This window comes from Triticum dicoccoides, chromosome 6B, assembly GCF_002162155.2.
Source record: "Triticum dicoccoides isolate Atlit2015 ecotype Zavitan chromosome 6B, WEW_v2.0, whole genome shotgun sequence".
NCBI classification, from domain to species: Eukaryota; Viridiplantae; Streptophyta; class Magnoliopsida; order Poales; family Poaceae; genus Triticum; species Triticum dicoccoides.
The window spans coordinates 16,773,221-16,792,132 of NC_041391.1; the positions used below are offsets into that span (position 1 = coordinate 16,773,221).

General features: G+C 45.7%; 2 protein-coding genes across 2 annotated transcripts; both read right to left on the bottom strand.

Moving 5' to 3' along the window:
* Nucleotides 1-3,258: 3,258 nt before the first annotated feature.
* On the bottom strand, nt 3,259-12,096 carry LOC119320562 (transcription termination factor MTERF4, chloroplastic-like). Its single transcript, XM_037594615.1, has 4 exons — nt 12,033-12,096; nt 10,742-10,771; nt 10,557-10,593; nt 3,259-4,755 (listed from the first exon to the last, which is right to left on the bottom strand). The coding sequence occupies exons 1-4, from the start codon at nt 12,094-12,096 to the stop codon at nt 3,675-3,677; spliced, it is 1,212 nt and encodes a 403-aa protein (XP_037450512.1). The 3' UTR covers nt 3,259-3,674.
* A 527-nt stretch (nt 12,097-12,623) lies between these two features.
* On the bottom strand, nt 12,624-14,063 carry LOC119323643 (transcription termination factor MTERF4, chloroplastic-like). The gene has a single exon (XM_037597338.1). It carries the CDS (start codon nt 13,947-13,949, stop codon nt 12,789-12,791), a length of 1,161 nt encoding a protein of 386 aa, XP_037453235.1. The 5' UTR covers nt 13,950-14,063; the 3' UTR covers nt 12,624-12,788.
* Nucleotides 14,064-18,912: the final 4,849 nt, after the last annotated feature.

The window sequence follows — 18,912 nt, forward strand, 5'->3', positions numbered from 1 at the left end:
GTAGTTGCAAATAAAACAAGAAAAAAGGTGACAAAGAAGCTCACCTCGTGCGCTCCTCCTTAACGATGCGGACGACGGTGCCGATGCGAAGCAGAGTGGGGCGGCCAGCTACGATGGTGGCGACGCCCGTGGCCGCAGCACCCATGGGTGTTGCCGGCTCCATGGCGACGGTGGGGAGAAGGAGAGGAGACAGGGAAAGAAGGAGAGGAGGCGGCATGGCGGTGCGGCAGAGCAGGGAGACAGGGGCGGGTGAGGGTTTTTGCGGTTGCCAATCCACTCCCGCGCCCACAATTATATGCGCGTGGGGTAGATGAAGGGTCTACCCTTGGAATTCCATAATAAGAAGAACACACACGAACTTCCGACTCAATTGAGAACATGCATTTCCCATTTACCAAATAATTTTTAAGTGATAACACGTGGGCAAGTGCAAGTGTCCGGGTGGTCTCCGAGCATATAGTCAAAGAAATAGGCGGTACTATTCACCTTCCGGCGAAATATAATATGGCTAGAGGTATAGCAAAACATCCAATGACCCAGACCACAAGCACCCCTTCGCTCTAGAAACCTAAAGGCGCTCCGCTAGGGTTTTTCATGCCTTCCACCGGGGCCGCCCCCGATCAGTCTCGTCTCATGTGATCCTAGGACCATGGAGGCACGATGGATCCCACGCCTTGCCGACTAGAGGGCCTCATTTTTAGAAGTTGTTACAGGAGGGAAGGGAAAAGAGAGCCGGTGGTGGAGCATTGTGACGAACAGACGATGGTTGCCGCGAGACTCATGAAGCAAGCAAGGAAGGTGTGGTCCAGTCCCTTGATGCCCTTTTTCTTTTTACGGTTCAGTACTTGATGCCGTGTGTAGCCTATTGGCAGTCTCATATTAAGGTAAGCTAGGTAGGTTGGGCCCGTTTCTTCTTTTTTGACGTAAAAGGGGATTGTTCCGTAGTCGGTCACGAAGTATTTGCTCCATAGCTCGAATGCTCCCTTATGAACAGTAAAGCGTAAAAAATATTAAAATATTCTAGTTTTTGTTTCGTAAATTTTGACCAACGTTTTGTATGCTTGATAAATTTCATCACGAAATGACATTCGTGGAAGTCATGGCAAAAAAAAAAATTGATGCTTCAAAAATGCTAGTTTTGAAAACATTTTGGAGTGTTCATTTTTTATTTTATTTTTGCCATCACTTCCACGAAAGTTAAGTCATGCTGAAATTTGTCAAGCATACAAAACATTTATCAAAGTTTACAAAAAAAAGATTTATGGTAGATCTCTCAACTATTATTTTTGATCTTACTGTTCATCAATGAGCATTTGAGCTCAGGATCAGAAAAGGAGTTTCAGTTTCATTGTTTCTTCACGAGAAAAAAAAATGTGAGCATGTACCGCCGATCTCTGTTTTGTGATGAAATGTACTAACCAATTTCAGTGAGTAAAATAAGAGAGTTTTACAGCACCAGGAGCGGCAAAGCTGCTGTATGTATCATGGGGGCAACAGAAAAGAAAAGTGGAGCCAGTCACAGACAAGGCGAGATTTTGTTTATCCAACGGCCAACACACTCCCACCTACAGTAATAGATTGACCGAACATTGTTGGGCGCCATTTTCTCAGCTCAACATTTGCTAGTTAATCAAACTGCTCTCTTCTAAACAACCGCAATCTCATCGCACGTAGCTCTCAATAATCCACAAACAAATCAAAATCAAATTCAAAATCAAAATCATCTTTATCTTCATTTCAAACTGAACAAATATACATGCCCATGGACCCGCTTGCTCTATAGCTTATCGAGATGATAAACTAACATGCTACTGCTACGGTGCTACCCCATGACCATGGGATACATCTTTATCTTCATTTCAGACAGTGTAAAACCCACAAGTAGTACCGGGGGTGTTAAATATGGCAATGCCACAGAATATAATTTGATATACTGTTGGCACTGGGTATAAGCCACCTCAGTTATCTTCTGAATCCTTGAAAGGAACCATTTTAAATTGTACCCTAAATGAGGACCGGGAAACAGGTTAAAACCAGTAGCCGGTAGTTGCAGGTAATAGTTCAGTTCAGAAACCAGTACAGTTCAACGGAGGGAAAATGTAGAATCAGAACTATGATATGGCCAGGCAATAATACCAAACATAATAATTATATAAAAAAACAAGTCTAATGCGTCCGTCATAATCGTATCAAAAGTATTAGTTTGCTTGCACTATATGACATGATCACAACACAATGGTGGATTAAGTAGAACACGCATTATGAGCATCTTCCTTCTGATGAAAATACCGAATGGATAATTATAGCAAAGGGGAACAGGCTCACAATACAACGGTAATATAATAAGTACAACTATGACTGCAACAAAACGAAGCATGAAACAAAGAAAGTACTTCTGTGATGAGTCAGACCCAGAAGGTGCTAGTAGTTTCCCATTTTGCTGACACGGTATCTTCAACAGGGAGATAAGCAACTTGCAAGGATTGCGATAGAAGATTCATACCATGTAGTAGTCATCTCATCGAGCCACTTGTTTACATTCTTTGATGCAGCACTTCCACCAACAAGAGGACGAGGAAGTAACTAAGTGCACTACCATCAGTGATCCTTGAAGCAAATAAAGAGAAAAGGCTAACTGAAGTGTTAACTGCAACGACAACCTGATAACTCCAAGAGTTCATATTTACACTGTATGTGTGGATACATTGGGTTTTACTTGTGTGGCATAAAATGGACCCAGTGGCTCTCGAACTTCAGTCCTAACAGTCATCTAAATATATAATACATTTAACATTATAATTAATATTGTGAAGGAAACAACATGGCCTATCTTTTTGTGCTTGCTAAAGCTTAAGTAATACAAGGCTTTCAAAAGGTGATAAATTTTTTGAAGTAGCTGTAAAACTGCCAAGTATTTTCATAACGCGAACACCATTATTCAATTTTGAGATCAGATGTCCCTAAAAAAATACAAGCCAATAGGCCATCCAAAAACATAGAGCGAGAAAGAAAAAGCTGATACAAAGTACTAGTAGTAAACAATGACCTGCTTTCTTGTACAGTAAATATCTTATAAACAGAGCAACTGCAGGGAAACGAAGGCTTTCAGCTTAGAAGAACTAAGAGGAAGGAACCAACAAACTAGTTCAAAACTACATCCTTGGCAGTGGCCATCAACAACTCCACAATTGTATCCGCTATCCAAAGGGAAATTCTGAGACTTCAATTAATAATGACCAAAATGAGAACATTTTTCATGGATAGGTAGTCAAGGATTGCACTGAAAACTGCAATGGTCATTTGAGAACATAATGATGGAGTATGCAGACATACTCTATCTCTGATATTTGAAACCATTTGCAGAAATGCCCTGATCTCACACACTCTTGGTTCCATTATGTGTGCCAATATGATATGAGGAGACATGTTCACCATAGTGCGATGCTTCCTTCTCTACTGGAATGGTGTGATAGACATACAAAGAAGTCACAATCAAATTATCAATTTCATATGGAATTAGCGACACTAAATTGACATGTACCAGACATACTAGAGCAGACAACAAACATCCAATTAGGCAAATAACACCGAAACAGAAATTACTAGCTGACTGCACAGAGCATAAACTCTGCTGCGTCATACACAGTTACCAATTCTCATAGCCCGCTCTTGGTTTATGTAAATCTGAAACTGGAAGGCACTTCCCCTCTGCAAGCTGCTGCATAGTCTTCAGCAAGGTGTGGTGCAACTTCCTTGTGAGGGCATATGAACTTCTCCACAAATGCTTTCTCACTGATCATGACTGCTCTATAATAGTCCCGGCCGTGATCCAGCAATCCGCTTTCCTTGAGAAACTTTACGACGTAGTGCCGTGGTCTGAGTCGGACTTCCAGGCTGTACGTGAGCAATGCCGGACGATGAGCAATGTATGTCGGTTCCAGCCCGACCTCAGAGATGAGGAACTCTGACTTGCTCTGCAGCATCTGGTTAGACCTCATCAGCACAGATGGATGCTTGGAGACAACAACGCCGACCACAGCATCTGACCACATAAATGTCTTCTTCAAGTGCTCCACTTTGGCGGCGATCTTCTCATTGCTGAGGAATGCAACAGCCTTCAGCGCGTGCCTGAACATCCGAGAGCCACAGGGCACACCAATATCTTGGGCGCGTGCTGCCATTGCCCGGACGCACTCTATGTTGGAGCCAAGCAGCATTAGCTGAGCCATGCACAACTTGGCAATGTCAGAGTCACCTAGCCCGCACTCTCGCAGGAAGGCAACATTGGGCTTGACCACTGTCTCGAGGTCGGACGAGAGAAAGCATGAGCCGCGCCTGAGAGCAGGGAGGAGGTTCTCAAAGGAGCCCAAGAGGTGCAGGAAGTATTGCAGATTTGAGACGAAGGATCTACATCGGAACTTGTCACGGGAGAGCGAGACGAGGTGCGCGATGTCAGAACGTGAGAGGCCGAGGCCGGTGAGCCCAGCGACGACGGGGGCCAGGGTTCTCTCCACTTTGGCGCAGAGGAACTGCGGGTCCTTGGCGACGAGGGCGGCGACGTCGGCGGCGGAGAGGCCGAGGCCGGCGAGGAAGGCGAGGACGGCGTCGGGATTGGAGGGGGACTTGAGGTGGGAGAGCTTGGCGGAGGCCTTGAGGGCCTGGGGTCGGGTGAGGCCGCAGGTGGCGACGAGGTACTCCTCCACGGCGAAGCTAGGGTTCGGGGAGACGGCGGGCGACCCAACCAAAGGTGAGCTCCTTTCCCTCAAAAAATTAAACAGGTGGGCTCCCACCCGCCAGTCCTAGATATTGCTTCTTTTCTTTTTTAGATATTGCTTCTTTCCTTTTCATCACTTCGAGACTGCTGCATCGAGCTTCGGGTCAACGGATTTGGAGAGGGTTAAATTCACCCACGTCCACTGTATTTAATTGTGAAGTTCATTTTGCTCGCTGTACACCGGAATACCCAGATTATGGTGCTTAATGTCACATCAGTGAACAGCGTTGGTCACCACATATGTCGTATTTGTCCCACATGAAGTGATTTGCATAAAGCTCATCCCTGCTTTATTTCCTTCTTCGTTGCGGCCGAGGTGGGGAGACGATTGGTTTTCCCGTGGCTATGATCGGAGACAGAGGTGATCCGCGGCTTCTTCTCTTGTTGGGAGCGAGGCCGCGGGAGGTCGTGCCATCGCCAGAAGGGAGGTTCAAGGCAGCGCCGCGCGTCTTCTCTCGCGATGGCCCATGTTCATCGCCCGGAACATGAACCGTCGCTACAATACGGTATGAACGCGTGAGCCTCCGCCATAATCAACTTTTATTCATGTGCTTCCGCCCCTAGCCGACAGTCCATAGTCGCAATCAATGGATTTGAAAGTTGAAATCCTACGGAGAAAGGGGTTAGCGCTAGGGTTTTGGCAGGGGATTTTTTGGGAATTTTGGTAGGGTTTTCGCTCGGGTTTGGGTGGCATTGACTAGAGTTTGCGATTAATGCAGGCTCTCTTTGATGTAGTTGCTATTAACGCAGGCACTAATATGTGTAATTTAGTGCTACATTGTCTTCTGCATTAGGAATTGATTGATACATATGTCAAGTTGTTCAAATTTAGGTACATTCATGTACATTCAGTAATTAATTGGCTTAAATTCAGATATAATTTGTTGAAGTAGTTCAAATTCAGGTACATCCGGATATGGTTAACAATATGAACAGCTACATGTTAAAATTCAGATACTTTCTTATGTGGTTAAAATTTAGAATCAAATGTTGAAATCAGAAACACATGTTAACTAAGTGTTCATTCTTTTAGATCATTTTAGAAACATTTGTGGTTACAATCAGTTACATTTGATACATTTTGCTCAATTTGCATGTGGTCAACTTGTTGTTGAATATGTTATACTGATCAACTCCATTTATCTTGTGGCGGTGATGACGATCCTATGCTTTTTGTTCAAATATGGCATGGAGGGTTTTTCATGGGCCAAGGCAGAAGCAAAAAATACTATGGAGGGCAGACCATAGGTTTGATTTGATTACATCCACAAGAACACATGGTAACCCCCAGATGTGGATGATTTGGATGATCTCACAGAGCAGATAAGGTATGAAAAGGAAGGAAGGATGACAATGTATTACTGCATGACATGTCTTCAAGTTAGCACAAATGGGCTTAGAGTGATCAATGGAGAGGATGACATAGATAATGTGAGAGCTTTTGTGACATTTGGGCATCATTTCATGGATATTTTTCTGGAGCATGATGATTCTATCAGGGATCTTGGTGATGTAGTTAGGTTCCCAATTCAAAATCTCCCTCAAGTCATCAGCCCCTATGAAGCCATTGAATGTGGTCAAACCTGAATCAGGAAAAGGGTTCAGGACAACAGTTGAAGTACTAAAGGAGAAAGGCAAGTCAGTGATCATTATGGATGCAGATGAGATTGATGTGAATGATTCAAGTGGAGGCTGAACAGATTCGGAAGAAGAGGGTAGTGAAATTGATTATGTGCCGGAAATTGCAGATCATGACTATGCCATATCAGAGGAGGATACTCGGGTGCGATTGAGAATCAGGGTGGAACGACACACATGAGAGAAGAGGAGTAGCCAAGGTAGTTGCTAAAACAGGGAGGGAAATCATGTGGCTATGCAGATGTCACAAGGTTGGAAGTGTATTGGTTGTTGCCAGGGAAATCATTGTTTGATGGTCTGCGAGTGCTTGGGTGTGATGCTGACACAAATTATATGATGTTAGTGGTCAGCAAGATCAAAACTTTTGAGATGTATGTGAATGTAAAGATATGGGGAGATCAATCTTCAGCGATAACGAAATTCCAACGACTGGAAGCCCTAAGCTGCCAAAGGTTCTTACTCCTACAAAGAGAAGGCCACGGGATATTCCACCTTTCTATGAGAATGTCATCAATCCCAAACAGAGAGAAGAACTTCAGAGATAATTTGACAGGAGAGAGGCTGAGCATGGAACAAAATCACGCAACTGTGGTGCTGTTCCGTCAGTTGGGCTGGCCCAACTAGCTCCCCTTTTTCGGGTCTTTTGTTTCATTTTTTCATGTTCTTCTTTCTTTTATTTTTTTCATTTTCCTTTTTTTACTTCAAATTCACGAACAAATTTTGAAACCGAGGAATATTTATAAGGTGTGAACATTTTTTTTCAAAATTTTTGCAAACTCTGAAACAACTTTTGGAAATCTAAGAACATTTTTTGGAATATGAGAATTTTTTAAACCAAGTTTTTTTAATTTTTGATGTTTTGTTCAAATCCGTGAAAAGTTTTTTTGGATCCGTGAATATTTATTTCAATTCATGAACAATTTTTGGAATCATGAACTTTCTTCAAATTTTTGAACAATTTTTTAAATCCGAGAATATTTTTTGGTCTTCACATTCTTGAACATTTGCAAATTTGTGAATATTTTTAAAATTTTGATATATTTTTTCATATTATTTTTTAAAAATCGGGAAAAAAATTCAAATCCCCACTTCTTTTTGGATTTGGGATATTTGAATATTTTTGGAAGTTAAAAAATTAAAAAATAGGGGCGTGCCCCGCCCCACACTTGGGTTGGCCCAAAGCACGCGCATGGGGGCGTGCTTGCTTGCTGAACATGGGGCGTTGTGGTTTCGCCTTGCCGACCAGAGTTCAACCCCTCTTTCAGGTCGATATCTATGTCTCACATTATATAATGTCGCACGGTTCCTCCCCCGGTGGTCTAATTTGTTTGTTTTTATAATTATGGATTAGAGGGAGTACTATGTTTCTTCTCACAGATATCATATCGATTTGTTGAAGTATCAAAGGCAAGAAAATGGAAGGTGCATTTCAAAATCAATGCAATGCCAAACTCGACTACTCCCTCTGATCCGAATTAATTGACACAACCTCTATACAAGCCTATGTACAAATTGGTATAGAGGCTGCCTCAATTAATTCGGATTGGAGGGAGTAATAAAATTTTGAAAACCTCCATCGTTGATGTTTTTTTGATTGTCAAGGACCGTCCATCACCTACGTTTTTCTTTGCAGGAAGTTGATTTGGGCAGCACGAGCAGAACCCTCGACCGATTTGAGTTGTTTTTTGATCTCGATCAGCAGGGCGATCCCATTCTCTATATTTTGAGATGAACAGGTAAGCGCATTTGGAGTGTTAATTGATCTGCAACATCCATCTTCATTCTAAAGCTGAAACTTGACAGGTTCAGGCTTCAACTGTCAAGGTTCAGTTTCTTGACAAGTTTCAGACAAGGTCTTGACACCAACCACCGTCGACAGGATCTTGCAAGTGAACTCTCTAATACAGCAAGTAATATGCCATGCTTCCAGAATGTATTTCAGGTTGTTATTTACACACGGTACATGAGTGCGAGCTCTGACCTGGTGTCAAGAAAGACGCGGCAATAGTGAAGTACTAACTGAATCAGTGACAAAACCACCATCCAGATCATCCTTTCCATGAGAAACTAGACCATCTTCTCAGCTCAAAACCCTTCAGAATCACCTAAGCCGGTACGTACCATGCTTGGTCTCCAGGGAGAAGAAAGCACACCATGCGTCTGCATCCAGTTTCAGCCCACCTTTTCCTCCTGCAAAAAGAAAGCACCGCGTCGCGATGGATTAGACAGCCCTGCCATGTCTGGCTTTTATGCCTTTCAGGGAAGAAAGGCCAGTCCTCTAAACAAGCTCAACACCTTAAAAAAACCAGGATAACCAGGCAATCTGTAGATATAGGTAGCCAAGTTGATGCCATGCTCTCTAATATAAAGAAAAAAAAACTTAGTAACTATGAAGAAAGCTAGGAGCCAGCCCTCTGGAATTCTACTGATATGTGATGTACCACAGGTGTGATGCATTTTTCCTTCTGCACACCAGACAAGGAGCAACCATACCAAGTTGCCTCTAATTATCTATTCAACTCTAACAGGGGTTCGTGTACAAACATAAACGATTCCAAATTAGCAGGCTGTTAACTAGACATGACACATTTGTCTACAGATTTCCTGATATTGACGAGGAAAGCTACGCCACTTTTATCATTTGCAGGGACAGCTGAGAAATAACAACTTCATCATCTGCTAGTGAAAATACTAACATTTTCTTGCAAGGAACCACCTACTAAACTGAAAATAACAATTTTTTAGTGCATCGAAGAATTGCCCGATCTCACAGTTTCTCCCTCCCAACATCCGGTGTCAACATGACATGAGGATGAAAAAGGTTCAAAACCGTGTCAGCAAGGAATGAAAGTTCAAAACCTAGCAACGACCAAAGGAACGAACGAGCACTTTGATGCATTTGTAGTTTGGACTATCTTCTGCCGCTCTTCTCTCTAATTTTTTTGAAGGGCTTCTCTCTAATTATTTAGTTGAACTGAATCCCCGTAAGGAACCATACCTGTCTTACCTGTCTATGTTCAATTCAAACCCAGCCCCTGTTTATTAGACTCTTCAATTTATAGTCATGTCCATTTCTTGGATGAATCTCTGATTATAAGGCTCTCCTTTTTGTGTAAAGTTCAGTTGTTACGCAACCTTGCTGTGTTTGCTCTCGAAACAAAGGCAGTACTACACAATCCCTCAGTTGATGCTGCTATCCTGGTCGTCCTCACAGTCGGGGTGGTCTCATCGTGCTCATCATGGCCACTTCCGTGAGTTTTTTCCATCTCTGCTCCTGAGCAGATAATTGTTATAAATTTCGGGATTGATTCAGGAGCTGTAATCATCAACTGTCAGCACATTGCCTTCATGCAGTAAGTTCACTAGTTAAGTTTATTTATCTACTCTAAATGAATATGCATTATTTATCTTCATGCAGTAAGCACGTTGCCTTCATGCAGTAAGTTCACTAGTTAAGTTCATTCCAGAAATAAGAATGATGCAAATCAGCTAGCCTTTGCACTTGGAATTCCTCACATGCCTTCAATACATTTTTTTAGATACTAAACATACGCTTTGCACTTCAAGGTAAAACAGATTTATCACACTATAAAAATGACATTTCGCTTTTGGTGAACCTCTATGAAAATATGCATTTCACTGATGTATTTAAAATATAAGAAAGTGATTTCTCATCATAACTAGCGAAGTTCTGAAACATAAGAACTCTTGTCATACAGATGCTGCTGTGATAATGGAAAATGTTGATACTCTTCTGAGTATAAATGTTGAAGTGAATCGTACATAAAAGTTTAGCCTATTAGCTTCTGGCCGCATTGCTGTTAAGTTTCTGCTCTGATTCGAGCTAACTTGGCTCCTGAAAGATTTTTAACTGCTTACTATAGCTTCAGACTTGAATTGGGTATAATAAGTTTCAGAATTCACACATGGAGTCTGAAAGATTCAGAGTTAACGTCCAGCTCCTGATTCAAATTCAGAGTTCAGTGTACAAAATTTGCATAATGCATACTGTTTACATGCATGTGTGACTCTTACAAACTGCTTGCATCCAAGTGAAGATCCAACAAAATGCAAAAAATGATTAGAGTACCAGATGCTAGTTTATTCACATCAATAGTAGTACAATACTAGAAGGATTACTCACCTTGCAAAATTCAGAAAAGAGAAAAGTAGGAGCTTCCCTGAATAAAACTCACGCCATAATCAGACCATACTTGTCACTGAAGCTTCAGGGCATCATCAACTAACAGAGCCTTCGGAAGCATGTATAGTACAGCAAAGCCATTGCCTACATGTTTCATCTCGTTTCCTGGAAGAAGAAAAAGGCACCATCAACATCCAGTTTCCACACATCTTCACCTGGAAGAAAGAAAGCACCATCCACATTCAGTAAATCAGTATGCTCCTATTGCCCACCCACTTTTTGCTTGATGAAAAACTCCACATCTTCTCACCCGGTGGTAAGCCGCTTTACTGATCAACCAGTTCCCCTCGCCTGCATTTCATTCATATTGTTTCTATAATTTCAACAAGCACCAGAGAAAGGGACATATAGCTGATCTTTAAATCACATCTCTTGGCCAGTATAGCATGGACTTATCCTTTGCCTTACTGCAAGCACACACCTGAGATCTTCCAACTTCTACAGCCTCAAATCATGAACAAACAAATGTGCACAGGTTGGTTCGTAAACTGAGGTACATACTATTCCTATGTTTGAAATTTTGCAAGATTCTATACTACATGGCATCCCATCCGGTTGTTTTCCTTTTCCTGTTACGACTTAAATTTTCCCTTACGAAAATCATAGGTACACTATCCGTCACTGAACTTCAATGATATCCTTCTCCAGATGAACACCCAATAATCAAGTACAGAATATGTGGTCAGTTGGAAGTAATCTGCCCCAAAAGGCTAGCAGATTATGTGCAGCATTTTGAACAAACAAGAATACTTGGGGGGAGTAATTAAGAACCTGCAGTCTCTGCTAAGATTCAGACCATGTATCCAACTGTTTGGTTCCTACATTCACAATCACAATAACCAAAGTACTCCCTCCGTTTCTAAATATATGTCCTTTCAGAAATTTCAATACGGACTACATACAGATGTATATAGACATATTTTATAGTGTACATTCACTTATTTTGCTCCATATGTAGTCCATATTGAAATATCTAAAAAGACTTATATTTAGGAACGGAGGGAGTAATAAACACTCAGTTTTAGCCAAACTAAAGAAGAGGCTGCTCAGTTACAGAAGGAAGAAACACCAACTAGCTGCTAGTAAACCTCCTGGTGGTGCTTGGCACAAAGAATTACCCACAGGACCAAAATGCAATAATGAACTAAAAATCTCAAGCTGCCATTCACAACAAACACATAATTTATGGTCATGGTGCAGAGCATGAAAATCCAAAATACACAGTACAAAATTAGGGCTTCTTTGTCTCCATAACATCACTAGCAGCAAGTGCTTCTCCATTGTCTCAATAAAATTATTAGCATAAAAATGAATGGATGCACCTAAGTTTACTTACTTAAATTTAAATGATGCCAACCCTCCTCCATGTGGGAGTTCCACGTTTAGTAAAGTGGGCATCTCTCCTTAGCAGATAACCTGTACAGATGTGAGCCCTGCGCATTTCATCCTGCAGTCCAATAGGTATTTCCAATATGACCATTGGCTCCAAATCATTACCTCTTATCCAACTAAAGGAGAATCCACTTCCGGACATTTTTCATAGTTGAGTGAATACATCTATATTAGTTAGTAAAAGCAAAAAAATGGGTCACTATGATTCTGCATATGAGCAAACCAAAATTATTTTTATAACAAACCATAATCAAAAAAATAGATTAAGCTAAAGCCAGGTGACTTGACCCTGGTCCCTCAATAGGAAGCGCTAACACCAGGAGCCAACATCTCCTACAGCTGCTTCCAAAAAGACTACTCCCTCCGTCCCAAAATAAGTGTCGTGGCTTTAGTTCAAATTGATTTGAACTAAAGCCATGACACTTATTTTGGGACGGAGTAGGTACTTACCTAAATTTGTGACTGGCATCAGATTAATGCTCCAATTATCCACATGAAGGATACCATACTGTGGCTCATTGTCTCAATGCACCAGCAACTAACTCAAAAACTGAAATTTTAAATGCATTGCAGAATGGCCTGACCTCACACTTACTTAGTTCCAATACGTGTGTCTAAAACATGAATGAGGACGAAAAAGGTTCATAACCAATCCATGGTTTCTTCTCTGCAGAGTGATAGCATTACATACCAGTCTTCAGGGATCAAATTATCAATTCCATCACACGTTAGCAACGACCAACCCAGCATCTAACAGTCATACAACAGCAGACGATTACATCATAGTCCGTTCTTGGCTCGTGTGAATCTGAAATTAGTCGGCAGTTGCCCTTTACAAGCAGCATCATAGTCTTCTTGGAGGTGTGGTGCAGCTTCCTTATGAGGGCATATGAACTTCTCCCTGAATGTCTTTTCGGTCCCCGTGAAAACAGTGCTGTAGCTCGGGTTGCGCTTGAGCAATCCATTTTCGTTGAGAAACTTTACAGCATAGTACCGGGGCCTGAGCCGGCCCTCTAGGCTGTAGCAGACAATTGCTGGCTGTTGAGCAATGTAAGCCGGTTCCAAGCCCACCTCAGAGATGAGGAACTCGGACCTGCGCTGCAGCGATTCCTTGGCCCTCGTCAGCACCGATGGAGCTTTAGACACAGCAATGCCCACCTCAGCATCCGACCACCTGAATGTGCTCTTCAAGTAGTCTACTCTAGCTGCGACCTCCTCCTCACTATGGAATGCAATAGCATGCAGCGCGTGCCTGAACATCGCAGAGCCACGGGGCACACCTATGTTTTGAGCGCGTGCCACAATGCCCTGGATGCACTCTGGATTGGTGGTGAGCAGGCGCGGTTGATTGCTGCATAGCTTGGCAATGTCACAAGCACCTAGCCCGCACTCGTGCAGATAAGCGACATTGGGCTTGACGATGCCGTCGAGGTCAGACGAGAGAAGGTAGGGGTTCCTCTTGAGGGCCCGGAGGAGGTTCTTAGAGGACCCAAAGAGAGGCATGTAGTAGTGCAGCTTGGAGACGATGGATCTATAGCGGAAGCTTTTACGGGAGAGCGAGACGAGGCGCGCGGTGTCGGAGCGCGAGAGGCCGAGGCCAGTGAGCCCGGCGACGACGGGGGCCAGGGTCTTGTCCACTTTGGCGCAGAGGAACTGCGGGTCCTTGGCGACGAGGGCGGCGACATCGGCGGTGGAGAGGCCGAGACCAGCGAGGAAGGAGAGGACGGCGTCGGGGTTGTCGGGGGATTTGAGATGGGAGAGCTTTGGAGAGGCCTTGGCGGCCTGTGGTCGGGTGAGGCCGCAGGTGGCGACGAGGTAGTCCTCCACGGCGAAGCTAGGGTTCGGGGAGACGCCGGATATGAGGCGGCGGAGGTGGGAGGCGGAAGACGCGGAGGGAGATGAGAGGAGCTGGGTGAGGAGGCAGCACCTGAGTCGGAGCATGGCGGCGCCGCCCGCGGAGAGGAAGATTGGCGGCGGCGGCGGCGGCGGCGGCGGCGGCGAGGGAATGGGGAAAGCGGATGGCTGCTTGGTGGTGGGGAACGGGGACGGTGATTCCTGTCTTGTTCAACCTGAGTGGGTCCCGCCCGTCAGTCTCATGCTGCCATGCCATTTCTATAACGTGAGCGATCCCTTTTGCATTGGATTTGCAGCAAGGGAGGCACACACTTCAGTTAGAAATTCTTATGATTCGAATTATGTATCCCTAAATTATGTTCCCGATGTAGTCATTCTCATTTGAGTTCAACAAAGTGTGCCACACCTTCAAAGGCGTACACCATAGGAAAAAAATAGATTCAAAATGTGAAAATACATTCGTGATTTTAATTTGGGTTGACTGTCCAAAAATCAACCCCTTTCCCATCTCCCTCCCAAGCCGCTCTTGCCCGCGACACCGGAGGGGCAACCCTAGCCGCTCAATACCCTCCTCGCGTGCTCCTAGGCCGGTGTCGACGGTGGTGCAGCACCCGGCCCGTCAAAGACGAAGGGTGTGGGTTCGACGCGCCCTCGGGGGGGGGGGGAGTGGCGTCAGGTGGGTAGCGCGGGGAGTCCTTTGGTATGGCAGTGCACGACGAGGGGAGCACGGAGCAGTGGAGCATGATTGGGAGCTAGCAAAGGAGAGGGTGGTGCGCGATGGTCCTCGAGAAGACGCCGATGTGGGAGGCGACATGGTTGGGCTGTGCAGAGGGGTACCGGCGTTCGACTAGGTGACGTTTCGCGAGCGACGACGGGGCACTGGCTGTTGTGCAGTCCATTGGTGAACGTGTCGCCGGAGCGGCGGGCGGGAGGCTACGATGCGGGAATTGTTGGCGGCGGTGCTGATTGGAGTTGGATCCATCCGGGGTCGATCTGGGTCCCTGGCTCCCTGCCCGCTCGGAGTGGTGTGATCAGGTGATGCTTCCAATGTCGGCGGCCTTGGCGTGCTGGTGATGGAGCCTAGGCTGGTGCTGCTAGATCTCGACCGTGCAAGAGGTGGAGTTGGAATGTGGTTCCTCGGCCGTACAGGGTGTCGATGTTTCGTTACACCATCGACATGATGAGGAGGTGTTGCGACAGCGGCGGTGTGCCACAACGTGTACAATATGGTCGTTTTCCTATCGGATGGGTGGGATGTGTGCGACGTTGCAGATAAAAATCCTGCATATCTTCGGTTGGTGCTGGCGGCGACGGGGCCCGTGGGCGCCGTACCCCTCCTTGGAGGCGTCGTTGAGGTGTGTCCCCCTTGTTTGGATTGTTGTCTCCGGGCAAAAGCCTAGGTTTGTTGCCGGACCAGCGATGACTGCATCTTTTCTCTGAATCTATATGTTTTAGGGTTGTGAAAAGGAGTAGAAACAAAATGTAGGAAAATGTTGAAAGGGGTATATGAGGAAAATGGATTTGCAGAGAACAAGCAATAAGATATGAGACCTCCGTCCCAAAAGCGTTTTTGACACTAGAGAAGAAGCTGTCAACTACTCCCTCCGTTTCATAAGCTTGAGGCATATAAACATCTCGGCTCACAATCGATGTGTACTGCACTCCCAACTTTTGCTCAAGGTGTTGCAGGCCACTAGGGTTCAGGTGAATATAAACAGATCATCTGCAGTAAGTTTGAATACCTGGTAAAACAATGTATTAGTGCATCTTCTTTAATGACAACACGGACTGGTAGAGATTTTCACATCAAGGAAAATAGAATAAAGTAAAACAGGAGGATCAACTCATTCAGATCAGTAATTCGACCAATTATGCTTTTAAGGGCCAAGAAGGCAATCATCTAATCATGGAGCACAAGAAAGATCATTTTAGTTAGCAAAGGGCACGCACATCATCCAGTCTCTATGTGAAAACATCATCCATACACAACGAGTTGCTTTGACTACAAAAGTTGTACATGGTTGGCAGGTATTAGAATCTCTAGCACAACACTACAAGGAAGGATTGCACAACCCGTGGAATCCAAAAGTAGAAACGCGGGAGCTTCTTCTCTGCACACAAAACTCACGCCACCGTCAGGTAATACCTGTAACTGAAGGAAGCTTCAGGGCATCATCAACTAGAGTATCACTGACTGAGATCTGCCTCCGCTTGCGCTACGATATGCCTTGAGCCTAGCCCCGAACCAGAGCTGATCCTCCAATGGAGCCTTCGGAGTCACATAGAGGCAGATCCACAGGCGCCAGGCTTCATCGATATCCTGGAAGAAGGAAGCACCCTCTCTATCCAGTTTCAGCAGCCAGCAGTCAGCACATCTTCTCCTAGAAGAAAGACAGCACCATCAGCAGTTCAGTCTGCTCATATTGTCATTAGCATAAGTTCCTTTATTGTACTAAATGCCCTCTGCTTTCCAGCACCGTGCCATACAAGCATCAATTCACCTCCCCTGTACAAATTCCAGGGCCTTTGAAATGTCCATTACATAATTGCTAGACTACCACTGTGTTGGTGAACGTTGCAGAAAATAAAAATTTTCCTACGGTTTCACCAAGATCCATCTATGAGTTCATCTAAGCAACGAGTCATGGGAGAGAGATTGCATCTACATACCACTTGTAGATCGCGTGCGGAAGCGTTCAAGAGAACGGTGATGATGGAGTCGTACTCGCCTTGATCCAAATCACCGATGACCAAGTGCTACATGGACAGCACCTCCGCGTTCAACACACGCACGGAGCGGATGACGTCTCCTCCTTCTTGATCCAGCAAGGGGAAAGGAGAGGTTGAGGAAGAAGGCTCCAGCAGCAGCACAACGGCGTGATGATGGTGGAGAGGCAGTACTCCGACAGGGCTTCGCCAAGCACTCAATGGAGGAGGAGAGGTGTTGGGGAGGGGAGGGGCTGCGCCTTGGATCAGGTGTTCAGCCCTCCCCTCGCCCCTCTATTTATAGGGGAAGGGGGAAGGGGACCGACCCCCTCTAGATGAGATCTAGAGGGAGGGGGGGCGGCCAGGGAGGGGGGCTTGCCCCCCAAGCAAGGGGGGCGCCCCCACTAGGGTTCCCCCCCCAACCCTAGGCGCATGGGCCCAAGGGGGGGGGCGCCCAGCCCTCAAGGGCCTGGTTCCCTGCCCCTTGCGGCCCATGAGGCCCTCCGAGAGGGGTGTGTTGGAAATATGCCCTAGAGGCAATAATAAAAGGATTATTATTATATTTCCTTGTTCATGATAATTGTCTTTTATTCATGCTATAATTGTATTATCCGGAAATCGTAATACACGTGTGAATACATAGACCACAGTACGTCCCTAGTAAGCCTCTAGTTGACTAGCTCGTTGATCAACAGATAGTCATGGTTTCCTGACTATGGACATTTGGATGTCGTTGATAATGGGATCACATCATTAGGAGAATGGTGTGATGGACAAGACCCAATCCTAAGCATAGCACAAGATCGTGTAGTTCGTTTTGCTAGAGCTTTTCCAATGTCAAGTATCTCTTCCTTAGACCATGAGATCGTGTAACTCCCGGATACTGTAGGAGTGCTTTGGGTGTACCAAACGTCACAACATAACTGGGTGACTATAAAGGTGCACTACAGGTATCTCCGAAAGTGTCTGTTGGGTTGACACGGCTCGAGACTGGGATTTGTCACTCCGTATGACGGAGAGGTATCACTGGGCCCACTCGGTAGTGCATCATCATAATGAGCTCAGAGTGACCAAGTGTCTGGTCACGGGATCATGCATTACGGTACAAGTAAAGTGACTTGCCGGCAACGACACTGAACGAGGTATTGGGATACCGACGATCGAGTCTCGGGCAAGTAACATACCGACTGACAAAGGGAATAGTATACGGGGTTGCTTGAATCCTCAACATGGTGGTTCATCCGATGACATCATCGAGTAGCTTGTGGGAGCCAACATGGGTATCCAGATCCCGATGTTGGTTATTGACCGGAGAGCCGTCTCGTTCATGTCTGCGTGTCTCCCGAACCCGTAGGGTCTACACACTTAAGGTTCGGTGACGCTAGGGTTATTAGGAAGACTTGTATGTGATTACCAAATGTTTTTCGGAGTCCCGGATGAGATCCCGGACGTCACGAGGAGTTCCGGAATGGTCCGGAGGTGAAGATTTATATATGGGAAGTTGTCATACGGACACCGGAAAGTTTCGGGGGCATATCGGTATTGTACCGGGGCCACCGGAGGGGTTCCGGGGGTCCACCGGGAGGGGACACCCCTCTCGGAGGGCCACATGGGCCGCAAGGGGCAGGGAACCAGCCCCTGGAGGGCTGGGCGTGCCCCCCCTTGGTCTCATGCGCCTAGGGTTGGGGGGGAACCCTAGTGGGGGCGCCCCCCTTGCTTGGGGGGGCGCCCCCCTTGCTTGGGGGGGCAAGCCCCCCTCCCTGGCCGCCGCCCCTCCCTCTAGATCTCATCTAGAGGGGGACGGCCCCCTTCCCCCTTCCCCTATAAATAGAGGGGCGAGGGGAGGGCTGATCACCTGATCCAAGGCGCAGCCCCTCCCCTCCCCAACACCTCTCCTCCTCCGTTGAGCGCTTGGCGAAGCCCTGTCGGAGTACAGCCTCTCCACCATCATCACGCCGTCGTGCTGCTGTTGGAGCCTTCTTCCTCAACCTCTCCTGCCCCCTTGCTGGATCAAGGAGGAGGAGACGTCGTCTGTTCCGTGCGTGTGTTGAACGCGGAGGTGCTGTCCGTTCAGCACTTGGTCATCGGTGATTTGGATCACGACGAGTACGACTCCATCATCCCCGTTCCCTTGAACGCTTCCGCACGCGATCTACAAGTGGTATGTAGATGCAATCTCTCTCCCATGACTCGTTGCTTAGATGAACTCATAGATGGATCTTGGTGAAACCGTAGGAAATTTTTTAATTTTCTCCAACGTTCCCCAACAGTGGCATCATGAGCTAGATCTATGTGTAGTTCTCTATTGCACGAGTAGAACACAATTTTGTTGTGGGCGTAGATC

Coding starts and splice junctions, on each gene's coding strand:
- LOC119320562 (XM_037594615.1), bottom strand. CDS start 12,096: ATGGTCATATTGGAAATACCTATTGGACTGCAGGATGAAATGCGCAGG. Junction 10,772..12,032: donor CAGGGCTCACATCTGTACAG/GTTATCTGCTAA, acceptor TCTTTCTTCCAG/GTGAAGATGTGTGGAAACTG. Junction 10,594..10,741: donor GTGGAAACTGGATGTTGATG/GTGCCTTTTTCT, acceptor AGTTTTATTCAG/GGAAGCTCCTACTTTTCTCT.
- LOC119323643 (XM_037597338.1), bottom strand. CDS start 13,949: ATGCTCCGACTCAGGTGCTGCCTCCTCACCCAGCTCCTCTCATCTCCC.